This window comes from Glycine max, chromosome 6 (assembly GCF_000004515.6).
Source record: "Glycine max cultivar Williams 82 chromosome 6, Glycine_max_v4.0, whole genome shotgun sequence".
Lineage (NCBI taxonomy): Eukaryota > Viridiplantae > Streptophyta > Magnoliopsida > Fabales > Fabaceae > Glycine > Glycine max.
The window spans coordinates 5,972,557-5,988,116 of record NC_038242.2 but is presented as its reverse complement, the minus strand read 5'-3'; the positions used below and the strand labels follow the sequence as shown (position 1 = coordinate 5,988,116).

Sequence of the window (15,560 nt, the reverse complement as noted above, 5' to 3'; positions counted from 1 at the left end):
CAAATGATATCATACAACTTTTTTTGGTGTCCTAACTTTATTTTGTTCTCTTAAATTGTATTTGTTAAACTAAAATTGATCGTGTCGATGATATTTTACACTAATTATGTATTAATTTTGTCTGACATTACAATCGTCTATTTGATATGGCATTTTTTTTATAATTTGTTATATGTCACGTACACCAAGCTAGTCAAGTTATAGTACGGTAAATTGATGAAAAAATCAATTTAATCTAACAATGATATTTTAAGGAACTGAAATGAAAAATTTAAAACTTATATAAAGAAGTAAATTCAAACTAAAAATAAAAAAGAATAAAAAATATATTTTGGTCAAAATATTTTATTAAAAAGGGATAAAACGACAATTTTTATGCCTTAAAAATTAGTCTCTCTGATTTGATGTCATACCAAAACCCAAAATTTTGATGGTTTTAGATTATATGCAAATCGTATTGCAAAAAATATATTATTGATTAATTTTGTGGTTTGACTAGTATAAAGAATTTTGGATAAGCGTGGACATGCTTTAATTTCTTACTCCTTTTAGTGTTATTGTAATTAGTATTATTTTGGTGAAATATTTTTATTGTATTCATTTCTCACACACGTTTAGTTTCTGTCGAAAATGTTGTTTATATATGCATCTAGTGTTTAGTTTTTTGTTTTTATTTTTTTAATTAGGAGTAAAATGAAGACATTTAAGATGATATATTTTTAAAGTCACTGAAATAATTTATTTAAATTATAATAATTTAATTTAAAATTTATTTTTAAACTTTCTAAAATATAAAATTATTCATTAAATCATCATATTAATTTATATTTAATATTTCTAATCGATGAATTAAAGTCAATCTATTTAACTTTTATTAAGACATTATTAATTTTAGTGACAAAGTTATAATTTTTTTTTATAAATATTTTTTAAAATTTATAATATTATATAATAGACTGTAATTTGGTTAGAAAAGGCTAATTAATGAGAACAATAGATTCACAAAAAGAATGAGAATAATAGAATAATTAATAATTAAGAGACAAAGTCAAGATAATGAGATGAAGGACTTGTTTTGTCAAAAATATTTCCCTTGGTATTATCCAAGAGTTAACTAAAACCTTATTTTTTTAATCATTTTTATTTGTAATAAAAAACATTAATAAACAATAATAGTATAAGGGTCTTAAACAAGGATTTTATTAATAATTTCTGGAAGAGGAGAGGGGGGTTTATTTTTAATTTTACTTTATTTAATTCAAAATGTCGATAAGGATATAAAAGGCGAAATGAAGGGAGGTTTGTTTTGAAACCCCTCTCAAATTTTTCCCTAATATTGGAAACATTTAGAGAAGAAAAAAATATGAATTATAATTTTTAAATTAAATTATTTGAAATATCATTTTAACTTTTATCTTTTTTAAACAATATACAAAAATATAAAACTAATAACCAAGAGAGTGGTCTATAAAATTCATTTTAAGGTAGATAAGTTATATCTATTTTAGGGATCTATATTTTTTTAAAGTATTACATGTTGACATTGTATCATAGACAAGGATGTTTTTTGCCTTCTACTAAATATATAAGCAGTTAACAAGTGTCATATAATAATAAGGACTAAAAATAAATTTGAACTCTTTGAACGATAAAAATCAATTCTTTTATAAGAAATAAAATTAAAATTTATTAATTTACATAAATTTAAAATATATTTAACTCAAATTAAACTCACGTCTGATTGTTAATATAAAATTCATTTTAATCCATGACGTACATCTTCTCAACTAGTAAGTAGTATATAGACTGATCTTCCACGTGAATGCAGTATGCAAAAGAAAAAAAAAATGCCATAAGTATACTCTGTTGGCTAAAATAAACATCAATCTTCCATTTATTCTTTAAATTAAATATCTTAAAAAGTCAGTTACCTACTCTAACCTTCCCAACTTCCAAGCTTGTAATAAACATCACATGATATATATACCCCCATTCTGAGGTTATTTATGCAACAACTAATGGTAGATATAAAAGGATCGGCGTTGACGTACGTCAGTAATATGATCGCAAGATAACTGGAGTATAAGACAAGATCACAAGATGCCACGATAATTCACAAAAACGTGAAGGAATCGAACAAACGAACCATGCACTCGTAGCTGGCTTAATTGGTAATTATATAATCTTTGATTGATCATTATGTAGTTATTTTTGCATCAAATTTTATCCACATAGTATCTCTCTAATTACTAACCTCATTATTTGGTACGCGTAAATGCCCAGTGCAATGAATACCTTCAGTTGTTTACTTATCCAATACTGGTGGCACTTTATTACACTGGTTGGATTTGCATTTATTAATTATGTTCTTCTGGTGGTGACAACTAAATACTTTGTGTGTCATATATGCGCATTGCAATTTGCAACATATCCACTTAGACTTCAGATCCAGCATGAAAAGCTGTACATGTCCTGCTAGTATTTCTCAGTTTATCTGTGTATAATTTTCATTTTCATTTCAGTTTCTCCCAAATAACACAATGCATGTCAGCATCCTTTAAAAAAAAAAACAATGCATGTAAGCAATTTTTGCATGAAACTTGGACAATGCTTATCCAATTGATGACTTGACTCCAGATAATGTAAAAAGAAGAAATTAAAGGAATATTCCTGAAGAAGCTTCCATTAAATAATGTTTTCATTTAACAGAATTCACATTAACCCCTCCTAGTAGCCTCTAATAATCCAAATCGAGGCATCTTTTGCAAGCAATAATTAAAAGTAAAAGTTCTAAACATTGTTGATGGCTTATGTCATTTGCAAAGTTTGCTTTTTGGATCGATGGTCTTCATTTATAGTCACCGTTCCCCTTTTAGCGTCTCATCCCCACCTTTGGTTATTGGCATTATTAATATTATTACCATTATCACTGTTGTTCTTTTATCATTGAAATCATTTTAAGTAAAGATTGTTATACTGATCGTCAAGCTCATAAATCTCGTTGTGTCTGGAATCTTCAATTTTCCTTCTAACAAGTGGATCGATCCATGATAGTCTTTTCGTTATGTACTACCGTGAAAAATTCCTTTAAACTGAAATAAACAAATAAAGTTATTCACTTTTTTTAAATTTTAATGTTAAAATTATAATATAATCTAAATTAATTCTTTTTTTTTACTTTGGCTCAGAAAAAAAAAATGTTATGATCGTTAATCTTATCTTCCATTCCGGCCAATCATTTTTTCAATAGTGTTTCCTTCATGTGTATTTCTTAGTCAAGTGTGGTTAATTTTGATTACCTTGGAGGATTCCAAGGACATTCCGTAATTCTTTGTATCATTAGAGACTACTAGATTAACGGACATATAATTATTTTGGCTTAACCAGTAATCGAGTTAAAATCTTGATTATTCAATTGAGTTAACTATTCCAACTTTTTAGAAATATAATTTTGTTAGTTCACAGTAGTCGCTATTAGTTATTTCGTAGCACTAAAATACTGTAATTCTTTGTTTTTTATTGTTGTTCTTTTTTTCTTGTGAGTGAAAGTGGATGGGAAGGGTAAGTGATTGTGAATTTAGTTACTGAGTTGGAAGTTAGCGTTACAGCTGCAGATACCTTCCCTCATAATGTGGCTTTCCCATGTTAGGTGCCTTCTAGATTTCCTTGAAAGTACAAAAGTGCCTCACTCAATTCACGTTCTTGGCTTTTATGTGCTGCATTTTGTTAAATGCTGTGCCTTCAAGAGGGTTCCATCTAATAAGACCAACCACGAACCCGGGCGTTTTACATGACTCTCCAGATCTGAGTCTTTTTTCTCTTTAGTCTTTACCATGATGTGTGCTACAAAAGATTGATGAAGTTGTTGGTGTCTTGAGTCCATCTTTGCTCAGTGTATACGTATATTATATATATAAACTCTCTCTCTCTCTCTCTCTCTCTCTCACACACACACACAGTAACATACTTGTGTTGTTCTGGTGTGAAGTGTGAAAGTGTGGAATCTGTGTCCAATTCACCATAGTGCGGAAATGGCTCCAAGGTTGGACTTTTCCAATTGGTGGACCAAGGATACACAGAAGGGAACACCAGTGGTGGTGAAAATGGAGAACCCCACTTTCTCTGTTGTGGAGATCAATGGTGCTGATGCTGCATTCAGGCCAGTGGAGAAAAGCCGTGGCAAGAATGCTAAACAAGTCACGTGGGTGTTGCTTCTCAGGGCTCACCGTGCTGTTGGCTGTGTCACATGGCTCGCCGCCGTGCTTTGGGCTTTGCTCGGAGCCATTAAGAAGCGGTTGATTCATGGACAGGGTGTGTCTGTGGAGAGTGAGAGTGACAAGTTGGAAAAGGGAAAGTTGCTGTTTAGAGTCATTAGAGTGTTCCTTGTGACTTCATTGGCGGTTTTGGCCTTTGAGGTTGTTGCTTACCTTCAAGGTTGGCATTTTGGGAACCCCAATTTGCACATTCCTCGTACCTCTGATTTGGAAGGCTTGCTCCACTTGGCTTATGTTGCTTGGTTAACGTTTCGTGCCGAGTACATTGCCCCTCCTATACAGGCACTTTCCAAGTTTTGTGTTGTTTTGTTTCTTATCCAGTCTGCGGATCGCATGCTCCTTTGCTTGGGGTGCTTTTGGATCAAATACAGGAAGGTTAAGCCTAGGATTGAAGGGGGTCCGTTCGAGAGCGACGACGTTGAAGGATCTGAAAGCTATTATCCCATGGTTCTGGTTCAAATTCCAATGTGCAATGAGAGGGAGGTATGAATGACACCAAACTTGTTGATTCCAATTGTGCTAACTCAAGCTGTTTGTATCTAGTATTTAAGCTAGAAGCAAACTTCAATATATTAATTTTAGCTTGTATTTATGTAGCTAAGAATAGATTTTGCAAACGTCATAAGAAGGTAGAACTTAGAATGTTCGGATTATCTATTTTGCAATGCTTAAGAATTAGAAGAATGCACGTAATAAAAGAAAAGGAAAATAGGAGGGAAGTAAACACATAGTTGCATCTAGGTTGATACTTAGCATTGTAATCATTATTTTTGGTTTCTATGATACACAGAACCTTGGTAATTGAGAAGGGAGCAGTCTCCTCATGATGTTGTAGTGTGTTGTGTGGAGTAATTTTTAACTCTTGTAATCAATGGCAACACATAAAGTTCACTTGATAAACATATACTTTTCTCACTTTGCACACACTGGATAATGCAGGTGTATGATCAATCCATTTCTGCAGTCTGCGGCATTGATTGGCCAAGAGATCGTTTACTGATTCAAGTACTTGATGATTCTGATGATGAGAGCATACAGTGGTTAATTAAGGCAGAGGTCTCTAAATGGAGCCAAAAGGGAATCAATATAATCTATAGGCATCGCTTAGTCAGGACTGGATATAAAGCGGGAAATCTTAACTCTGCAATGAGCTGTGACTATGTGAAAGACTATGAGTTTGTTGCAATTTTTGATGCAGACTTTCAACCAAATCCTGATTTTCTTACGCAAACTGTGCCACATTTCAAGGTTGAGTGAAGAGTATCAAACATATTCAGTAAAAATTGTTGGAAAGCATGTTAAACACATTTTAATATCTGCAAATGCTTTTTTTTTTTTTTCATTACAGGACAATCCCGAACTAGGTTTAGTCCAAGCAAGGTGGTCTTTTGTAAACAAGGATGAGAATTTGTTGACTCGTCTCCAAAATATTAACTTATGCTTCCATTTTGAGGTAGAACAGCAGGTCAATGGGATATTTCTCAATTTTTTTGGTTTCAATGGAACTGCTGGTGTTTGGAGAATCAAGGCCCTGGAAGAGTCTGGGGGATGGTTAGAGAGGACAACTGTAGAAGATATGGACATTGCTGTCCGAGCTCATCTCAATGGTTGGAAATTTATCTTCCTAAATGATGTAAAGGTATAAATGAGAATCTATCTTCCTTACTTGTAGAGTAGTAGTATTCTTGTCTATGCTTAATATGACTAGTTATGTCACCTTTTTTGAACTGTGACTTTTATGTTCATCTCATATCCCTTGAATTTGTTAATTTTGTAAATTTTCAGGTACCTTGTGAAGTTCCTGAATCATATGAAGCTTATAGGAAGCAGCAACACCGTTGGCATTCAGGTCCTATGCAACTTTTTAGGTTGTGTCTTCCAGCAATTGTGAGATCTAAGGTATATATGATACTCGGCTTGAAGTAATAATTAGATTAGTGACCGAAGAAAAGCATATTCTGATAAGTTGCAAGTATGACTTATAATAGGCACTTAAAATTCTCTATCACTGCAGGTGTCTCCATGGAAGAAAGCAAACTTAATACTGCTATTTTTTCTACTGAGGAAACTGATCCTTCCCTTTTACTCCTTCACCTTATTTTGCATAATTCTTCCTCTAACCATGTTTGTACCAGAGGCAGAGCTTCCATTGTGGGTGATCTGCTATGTGCCTGTATTTATGTCACTCCTTAATATTCTACCTGCTCCAAAATCTTTTCCTTTCATTGTCCCCTACCTCCTTTTCGAAAACACCATGTCCGTCACAAAATTCAATGCAATGGTATCTGGTCTCTTCCAATTGGGCAGCTCTTATGAATGGGTTGTCACCAAGAAAGCCGGCAGGTCATCAGAGTCTGATTTACTGGCTGCTGCAGAAAGGGAAGCCAAGTCAATAGAACAAAAGATTCATAGAGGAGCTTCTGACAGTGACCTTATTGAGTCACACCAATTGAAGGAACACAAAGAAGCAGCTCCAAAAAAAGTTAAGAAATCTAATAAGATATATACAAAAGAGCTGACTTTGGCGTTCCTCCTTCTCACCGCTTCTGTCAGGAGTCTGTTATCTGCACAAGGAGTTCACTTCTACTTTCTACTTTTCCAAGGGGTGACCTTCCTCCTTGTGGGGCTTGATTTGATTGGAGAGCAGATGAGCTAGTTTTCATTCAAAAAATCATAAGAGATGATGAATGGAAAACAACACCTACTGATTTATCAGCCAAGTTGCATTCCAGCAACAAAGTGAAACAATGAAGTATAGTTAAACCCTTTCTTTCATTCTAAAATTTGCAGTACAGGTCTAGCCAACACATAATTATTGATTGCAAGTACCAAAACAAGGTTTCTCTGTAATCCAACTCTATATCCATTTTGCATTCACACGATTCATCCCAAGTATTCCTTATAGGGCACTGCTCATTGTACTCTTACAGGTATTGAATTCTTGTTTACTGGTATTGGAAGTGTATAAAATCTTCAGTTTTCTTCATTGTGTTCTTGGGATTGGGATTTCTAATTCCAAATGTCTGAGTGGAGTGCATCTTGCTTGATGTGTCTTGAATCATAGGTGCCTTCATGGTAAATAGGGTGTGTAAACCAGGATATCTTTCTGTACATTCATTGTTATCTAATTTAAACAATAAATTTTATTCCCCTTACTCTCTCTTTCTCCCTTTGTTCTTGTTGTTACTTGGGCAATTTATTTGTGTTTTAATTGCATGACTATGGTTAGGTAAATAATAAAATGGTGTCGGTAGGCAAATAGTGGAGACAAGCTTAAGTGGCTTGATCATTTTCCGATGTGGTCCCTCAAATAGTTTCGTGTTCTTAAAACTGATTTCTATTATGTAAGATTAACATCACTGACCCAAAATGCTTGATGGTACTGAGTCTGTTGACGCCACAGCTTATCCCACCTGCTATTAGCAAGCAAGTACGAAATAGGCCCATATCTTTGGATGGATTTGTCGGTCATCATACTGAACACCACCCCATATAAAGTGGGGGGGAAATAATAATATAATTTTTGCCTGCACAATTGTACTAGTGATTTGCCAGCCTCAACTGTGAAATCCTTTTAATCTGAACATAACATGAAAAAGTTATGGATAATGTTTTAAGTCATCAAAGTTGTCTTCAAAGTGCGTCCAAAAGAAATTGTATATTTAAATTACAATAAAAAAAAACTTAATAATAAGCAAGAACCAGAACTATGTGGCAATACAGGAACAAGTAGGAAAATATACAACCAAGGACAATGTTGCAGTGTAATATACAAGTGATGTATGTCAAGTAATTGTAATATACAAGATGAAAATGGATTTTTGTAAAGGAGCTGTACCGAGATGCAAACACACAAAAACAACTTCTTGCTATGCCTTTTACCATCAACTATGTTAACTGCTGTGGTATCAAACTTCATAAAACAAGTAGTAAAGTATAGGCAAAGAGCTGTACCACCTCAAAAAAAGTTCAGGCCAAGAGAAAACCAGAAAGCTTCTCCACAAATAATGCACACATATTATAGGTATGAACCCCTATTATTTGTATGAGGAATACTACTTTTAACTCTTGAAGATAGCAATGGAACTTTAGAAATTGGCCATTGACAGTAGCAGCTGTATCAGATTCAGATACTTCATATTGCAGTGCTGAACTGCTTATCCATCATCAGGCTCTACTGAAAAGTCTGGCTCTTCAGGCTTTTGAAACTTGGGCAACTCTACATCCTTAATCTTCTGAACCCCTCTCCTTGTGTTTGCAGCAAATCTTGAAGCAAGTATAGTGACACCTAGGTTCTGTTTCACTTGTGCAGTGTTTGAAGTCACTGCACTGTGCTCTTCTTCCCCATGTTCCATTTCATCCCCGACTTGTTCGTCGTGATTGAAGGACTGGCATTCCCTCAAGCTAAGGCTCTTTGTCAGCATTCTCTTCTTGAACCGGCGCCACGCAGCCTGAATGAAGCACGCTGCCCATGTCCTCCAATGGTGAGAGTAGAAACGGAAAGTGTGCTGCAACTTCTTGCTGTGGAGACGTCGGAACTGGTTGGCCACAAATTTAAGATCTTCTGCTCTTAGTGCAAAGGCTTCCACTTCCACAAGGGCCTTAACAGTTCTTGTAGAAGAAGGCAAGTTAAGAGTGGATTTTGGAAGCAATGCCCAAGCAAGTAACTCTTCTCCACAGAAATCACCAGGCCTCAAAGTAATGGAGTTGAAGAAACCAGTTCTGCCTCCATTTGTGGTTGAGCTTTCAAGTCTCCCTCTGATGATGAAAAGCATCTCTGTAACCGGGTCTCCTTCTCTAACTATGTTCGTGCCTTGAGTACTCAATGATGATACCAATCTCTCACATATTGCATCAAGTAGCTGATCATCCATTTGTGAGAAAAAGGGAACCTGTAGTTGGTGGAAAAGAAGCCATTACATGATGTATATGAATTGCAGAAAATAGTAGATGCACTGTCACACCGATAGTATTAAGGATTTTTATACTATCATCTAATCAAAAATAGTTATGCATAATAAGTGTATTGATTTAAAAATAAAACTATTAAGAGTGTTAAATGCATCGAAATTAAACTACAAGAAACTATTGTAGTTGATATGCATGGAGGGAATTTAATTATTGAACATTTATTCATGTCAAAAGAGCATAGCTTGATACATAAACATTTGTTATGAGGAACTTACACGTCGAACAAGGTCCAAGCAAAGGTGGCGTTGGATATCTCTACGTAGGTCAGTAGGAAGGCCACGCAGGATTGTTTCTTCATCAACCCCGCGAGTTGCAAGCCACTTGTACTGAACAAATCTTCGGACACGCTCTCTGAGATTTTGTGGGAGCTGGCGATGGCTCATCCACTCTTCAGTGTCACGTCGCTTGAGCCTCCACTCTTCAAGCCTCACAGTAATGGATTGCAAATAGGTCTGCATTGAATTCAACATGCTTAGGTGTTTCACCAAATTATATACTTAGTTCTGACAAGGTTCTAGTCAACAATGCCATAAAACAAAAGTTGAAAAGTTCAACAACATAGTGCTTAAGAAGATAGTTATAGATGATACCCTCCAGAAATATTTTCAGCAGAAAGAAAGTTACACCTAAGGAAGATTATACACACATAACTATTAAAGAGAAAACCTTCAATTAATTCAAGTTATGTGTGTCACCACATCAGAACTTCAAAAACTTTGTCAAATTAATTCCTCTGATATTTAAAATCTAATCTATCATCGAATTAGTTTCTCAGAGATCTAAACTACAGCATATAATTAAGACTAAAGTGATAAAAAACAGAATTTTTGAGAGACTAATTTAGTGAAAAATCAAATAAGTAAATCACACAGTTTGAATTTGACATCAAATTCAACACAAAACCATAAAATATTGAGTATATGGGTCTTTCTCATTTATAAGATGTTCAAATTATTTATTTCATCCAATGTGAGACTTCATCCCTCATATTTGTCATTCCAATAATTTCTCTCTCACTTGTGAGTTTCTTCTATTGTTGGAATGACACGTGTGAGTGAAGCATCCAATCATTGAATAAGAATAGACAAATTGCTCTATAAGTGAAAAATACCCATACACCTTATATCGCTGATGTGGTGTCAAGTTGTGTAATAACTTATGTCCCGGAGGATCTCCCCTAAAAGCAACAGAAATTAATGTTGTAAATAACATTCTTTTGAAATTTGAGTTTCGAGGGTCCGAAAATCCTAATTACCTGCATGTTACCAATTAAGTGGGCAAACAGAACCAGACCCAGAATAGCTATGAGTATTGCAAATGCAGTTTCCCAAACGAATGTGCTTGTAGTCAAACTCTGGCCATAGGAACTGAAAATACAGAATGGAAAAGATTAATCGAATGTGAACAAATAAAGAATCAGTGAAGATAGACATGTGATGTTCAACAGAAGTTCATGTTAGATATTCATCTGTAAGGAAAGATAATTGAGTATTCAGACTGAAGAACCAAAGCTTTTGCTTGTAATAAGAGAAAGAAATCTTGCATGGCCGTATTTATTTTTTGTTAAAAAAAACTCTTTCAGCCAAAGTAGGCATGGTAAAAAATAGTTCTAGAACCAAACCTTAAGTTCTGCAAGCCCCACCACAGACAATAGAGATACTTCTCTACAAATGCAGAGGAGACAACATTATTTTCCACTGCATTTCCAAAAATTCCATAGTTGAAACTGGTGCTACTTTCGGGATTGCAGTTACCAAACACAGAAGTAGTGTTTACCCACTTCATGCGATCATCGTGGTTTAAAGTACTGCAATCTAAGTACTTAAGAGCACATTTCACAGGGAGGCTTTCATTTCTGCATTCGGATTTCCAGCAAGTAGCATGCCTTTCAATTGATAACAAGTACCAGGATGCACCCAAAACCTACAAAAGTAATAAACATTTGAAATGCCGAGAGATAATAACTAATTTTGAATTATGAAAAGCGAATTGTGTGGTTGATGAAAACATACATGACTAGCTAACATGTAAAGTAGAAGATTGTAAGCAGCTCCAGCCCAAGCTGTCTTTGTAACCACACCGGTGGTTTTAATAATCTGAGAGCTTAATGGGAAAATCATATACAATCTGGGGACATATTGAAGCAGAACAATCAGTACAAGTGCATTGTTGGTATGATCAGCATGGGAGCTTCTAATTGCTGGCATAATAAACCAAATCACAATCTGCAAACAAAGAAAAGACAACATGTAATTTAACATCACCATATTCAAACATTGGCAAACTTCCAAGGACAAAAAATAAAGACAAAACAAAATCAGCAGGGAAATCTACATAGGAACATTTGACACCATATTAAACTCAACCTTAAGAACGCAAATTGAGTCTTCATCAATTATAGTATGTTACTCAACATGTTTATATCTATTTAATGTGGGACTTGTTACTTACGCTTGCACTGCAACATTGTTTCTATTTCCTTTGCATTAAACATATACAAAATGAGAGAATTAAGGCCGAAGCATTTGTGATACCTGGGGAAGAGGCAATGTAGCAACAAGATCTAGGAAGAACTCTGATCTCAAATACCGCCTTGCAATCAGCCTAGGATCCATAACAAGCTCTCCCCTGCCAAAAACCCTTGAACTTGGAGACACATAGGCAGTTCTGAACTTGATGGCCATGTTGAGTAGATAGAAAACATCAGCAAATGTCCGGAAACACGTCACAACAATTCCTAAATTCAAATCAGTGGCCATACACAATGACTTGCCATCATTTGCTACTGAGGGGAGGTAGAAAAAGAGTGGATCAACAAAAAGTGCTAGAATGCAAGCAAACAGGAAAGCCCGGTTCCACTCCAAAATGACATCACTGCCAGGATCAAGAATTCTCTTCTTCCATGGCTCGTGTTTCTCTGGGAAAACCTTCAACTTTTCAAGCGAGGGAATTTTGATACTCATTCTGTTCTTTTCACCATTACTAATTTTGAATTCTGGGTAGACATGGAATGCCTTCTCATGGTGTTTGTGAGCATCTATCTTTTCCCAAAGAGGTTCAAGAGTGTGTTTTTCATCATTGGCGAACCTGTGAGTTTTCAACACCATTAACCAAATCTGAGTAAATGAAACTGAATGAAAAAGAAGAAAAAAGTATAAAGGTACCATATATGGTAGCGAGTTTACCTGACTAGCTTCTCATTTTTTAGCTCCATTGTTATGATTTATGATGAACTATTGACAAATGTTAACACATATACTACTTTTACTAAGGAGTGCATTGCATTGCAAGTTGCAACATGGCAATGAAGAAAAGCAAACTCTATTGGCTCTGGTGTTCCCTTTGAGCATTACTTCTTCAATTCTCTGATTAATGAAACGTGTTTTTTACTTCTTCTGCAACCAAAATAAGCTTTTGAAGAAAAGGGAAAAGTTGTGTAGTGTGGAGGAGTGATAAGCTTTGATTGAATTCAACGCTTAAAGATGCGGTTTTGGATTTGGACAAAATGGGTTTGACTTGGTTTCTTCCGTGGACAACGGAAGAGTAACCACCAAAACGGCCTCGCATGAACACAGCTCAGATATGAAGCAGTATACTATAATGCACATCGGACAAGTGTAAACGTGGGAAGTGGGAACCATGACAAAACTATATACACTTATAGCTAAAAAACACCAACTTGCATTTTTTTTTTATTAAGAAAAGTTTCATTTAAGAATGAATATGCTACCAAATCATAATTTTGGTTTTTGATATATTTTTTCTTAAATAAATAAGTGTATTACTTTTTACTTTAGAAAGAGTATGTTGATATATTATACTTTTGATTTTTTTTAAACATTCCCATTAAATAATATTGACAAAAGTTAGAAGAGGTAATCTTAAATTATTAAGATTAAAACACGTAAATCATGATATGGTTTTTTTTTTTTTTTTTTTACGTTTGACTGTCTGTTTGTTCATTTTGCATATATATTCACCACTCGTAGCCAATAATCGTAATGCGATTTGTATATTTTAATTTTGATAATTTATAATAGAATTTAATATAAGTATTTATTTTCTGACTTAAAAAAAAATCTCACTTGATAAACCGCCAATCATGGTAAAAGAAGAATGAGTTAATTATATTTTTGTTCTCTAAATTTTTTGAGTTTTCACTTTATGTCCGAAACTAATGCGTGCACAAAATGGGATCTGAAGTGTGAATCATAGCGGCTTGCAAGCGCGTTTCCCAGACAGCCTTCCCCTTCACCATAAGAGCCCACCTGACTTCACCGTCGACACCGACATGGGCCTTCGCAACCTCCACCTACCCCCGCGTCGGTCCAACTTCGAGTTTATCACCGCCATCACACTCGACATCACCAGCCTTCACGACGCCGATGGGGCCACCGGGCTGCTTAGGTGCAATGAGATTAGGGAGATCAAGATGATAGATTGGTTGGATAAATTAGTAGCAAAGGTTGTTTGCTTTCTTCAATTGATCGGTTGGGAGTTGGGTTTGTTTGCTTGCTTATTTGGGGGAGAATGCATTTGTGATGAGTAGAATTTGAGGTTTTGTAGCTGGATTTGTCTGTAGTAATTTGTGTGTTGGTTTTCCTCAAATTAACTTGTACTTTGTAGCAATTTCTGGCGGTTTAAAACTCCCAGAAAAAGAATATAATAAAAAAATTAAAAAGTAATTCTAGGTGACCGGTTAACGGTAAATTTTTACGGCAATAACTAAAAAGATTAACCGCACAAATGTTCAAGATTAAAACTGGTCAAAATTTAGTTGAATGACTATAAGTGAAAATTCAAAAATATTTAAGAATCAAAAACATTATTAGCCCGAGAAGAATTATTATCAAAATGGTTATACCTAACATATACAGTACACTCTTTAGCTTCAATTTATTTCGCACATTCATCCATAGATAGTTTTATTTGTTTGCTTGTTGGAATATTCCCCATAGATGTAGTAGGCCAAATAACATGTAAGATCTATACTTAGCTAGCTCATTAGGGCATCTATAGATATTTATGGAGAAATTTAAGCGTCTAAAAGACTGTAGATTCAAATTTATATATACTTTTATTGTACCCAAAATATATATTGATAATTTTACCGCTAAGAAAATGCCATTTTCAATTAAAGAAATAAATATGCTTTTTTTGTAAATAAATATGCCATTTTCATGAAGTTTAATGGTTGCTTTCTAAGAAAAGGAACTGAAATGGGAAATTGGTGGAAGCCGTCTAAGATAATGTATAAATCTTGTGGCCTGCACTGCTGCACAAAGAGATAGCGTTGACCCTTCACTCCATATGAAGCAACCATTACATATTTGAGCAAATTGACAAATTAATAATTAACTAATATTATGTTGCTTCATGTGTAACTGAATTCAGATTTTTTAATCAAGAAGGTCTCGTAAGCTTTCCTGTAAATAATAAAAAAAAAAAACAAGAAGTCTTGCAAGATAATTGAACAAATGTATGAGTTATTATAAATATGATATTTGTCTTTGAAGAATAAAAAAATCAAATTTTTAAGTAAAATGTCACATTTGAGTATTATAAATAAAGAAACTAATAAAAAAATCATAATAAATATTATCAGTCAAATTATTTGATATATGATTAATAATAATTTATACTGGAATCTTAAAGATTATCTTCAAAATAATTAAAACTATGAGAACAGATAAATCATGAAAGTAGTGAAATAATCAGATATAGTTGAGTGGGTCCGGAATCTTAAAGATAGTAGTATAAAATCTTTTTTCTTTCCATTCAGCTTTTGCTAAACCTCAATCAACGGCGCACGAATGTGAGTGTGATCAATGTGCTCGCTAGACGTGCAAAAAACTACTGGGCATAGGGGTGCTGAAAATAGTGGAATTCCCTTTTTTCAATAGAACTAGTGCTGTTCCTCCTTCACTTTTTAGATCTTTTATCTTTAGTGCTGTTCCTCCTTCATCTAATGGAAAAAGAAAAGAAAAATCTATTGTTGATAAAGCCTATTTGGATCAGTAATAGTCCATATTATTGGTGAAATGCTTGGTACTTGGTAGTGACAAAAGAATGTAGACGTCAATTCTACATGTTAATGGGAGCTGATGCAGATCCAACCAACCATTCTTTTCCCATTTAGATTGTATTCAAGATTGATTATGTGTTATTAGAGTAAAAGCAATAAATTATTGGTTCTCACAAAGCCAATTCGTGCATTATCTTCCCATGGTGAATACAAACTCACTTATATTTTGTCAACATGAGATAAAGAGACAATAAGAGATGCCAAGAAATTAAAATACGAAATGAAAAAAA

General features: G+C 34.3%; 2 protein-coding genes across 2 annotated transcripts; one reads left to right on the top strand and one right to left on the bottom strand.

The window, feature by feature from the left end:
• The first annotated feature begins 3,604 nt into the window (after positions 1–3,604).
• LOC100776577 (probable xyloglucan glycosyltransferase 5) lies at positions 3,605–7,130 on the top strand. The gene is made up of 5 exons (XM_003526411.5): positions 3,605–4,757; positions 5,214–5,522; positions 5,623–5,913; positions 6,060–6,173; positions 6,289–7,130. The coding sequence occupies exons 1-5, from the start codon at positions 4,032–4,034 to the stop codon at positions 6,928–6,930; spliced, it is 2,082 nt and encodes a 693-aa protein (XP_003526459.1). The 5' UTR covers positions 3,605–4,031; the 3' UTR covers positions 6,931–7,130.
• A 783-nt stretch (positions 7,131–7,913) lies between these two features.
• Positions 7,914–13,037, bottom strand: LOC100803334 (probable cyclic nucleotide-gated ion channel 14). Its single transcript, XM_006581348.4, has 7 exons — positions 12,431–13,037; positions 11,780–12,332; positions 11,258–11,470; positions 10,867–11,168; positions 10,501–10,612; positions 9,461–9,697; positions 7,914–9,166 (listed from the first exon to the last, which is right to left on the bottom strand). Exons 1-7 carry the CDS (start codon positions 12,457–12,459, stop codon positions 8,432–8,434), a joined length of 2,181 nt encoding a protein of 726 aa, XP_006581411.1. The 5' UTR covers positions 12,460–13,037; the 3' UTR covers positions 7,914–8,431.
• Between the last annotated feature and the right edge of the window lie 2,523 nt (positions 13,038–15,560).

Coding starts and splice junctions, on each gene's coding strand:
- LOC100776577 (XM_003526411.5), top strand. CDS start 4,032: ATGGCTCCAAGGTTGGACTTTTCCAATTGGTGGACCAAGGATACACAG. Junction 4,758..5,213: donor CAATGTGCAATGAGAGGGAG/GTATGAATGACA, acceptor TGGATAATGCAG/GTGTATGATCAATCCATTTC. Junction 6,174..6,288: donor CAGCAATTGTGAGATCTAAG/GTATATATGATA, acceptor CTATCACTGCAG/GTGTCTCCATGGAAGAAAGC.
- LOC100803334 (XM_006581348.4), bottom strand. CDS start 12,459: ATGGAGCTAAAAAATGAGAAGCTAGTCAG. Junction 12,333..12,430: donor AAAAATGAGAAGCTAGTCAG/GTAAACTCGCTA, acceptor GAAAACTCACAG/GTTCGCCAATGATGAAAAAC. Junction 11,471..11,779: donor CTACATTGCCTCTTCCCCAG/GTATCACAAATG, acceptor CTTTGTTTGCAG/ATTGTGATTTGGTTTATTAT.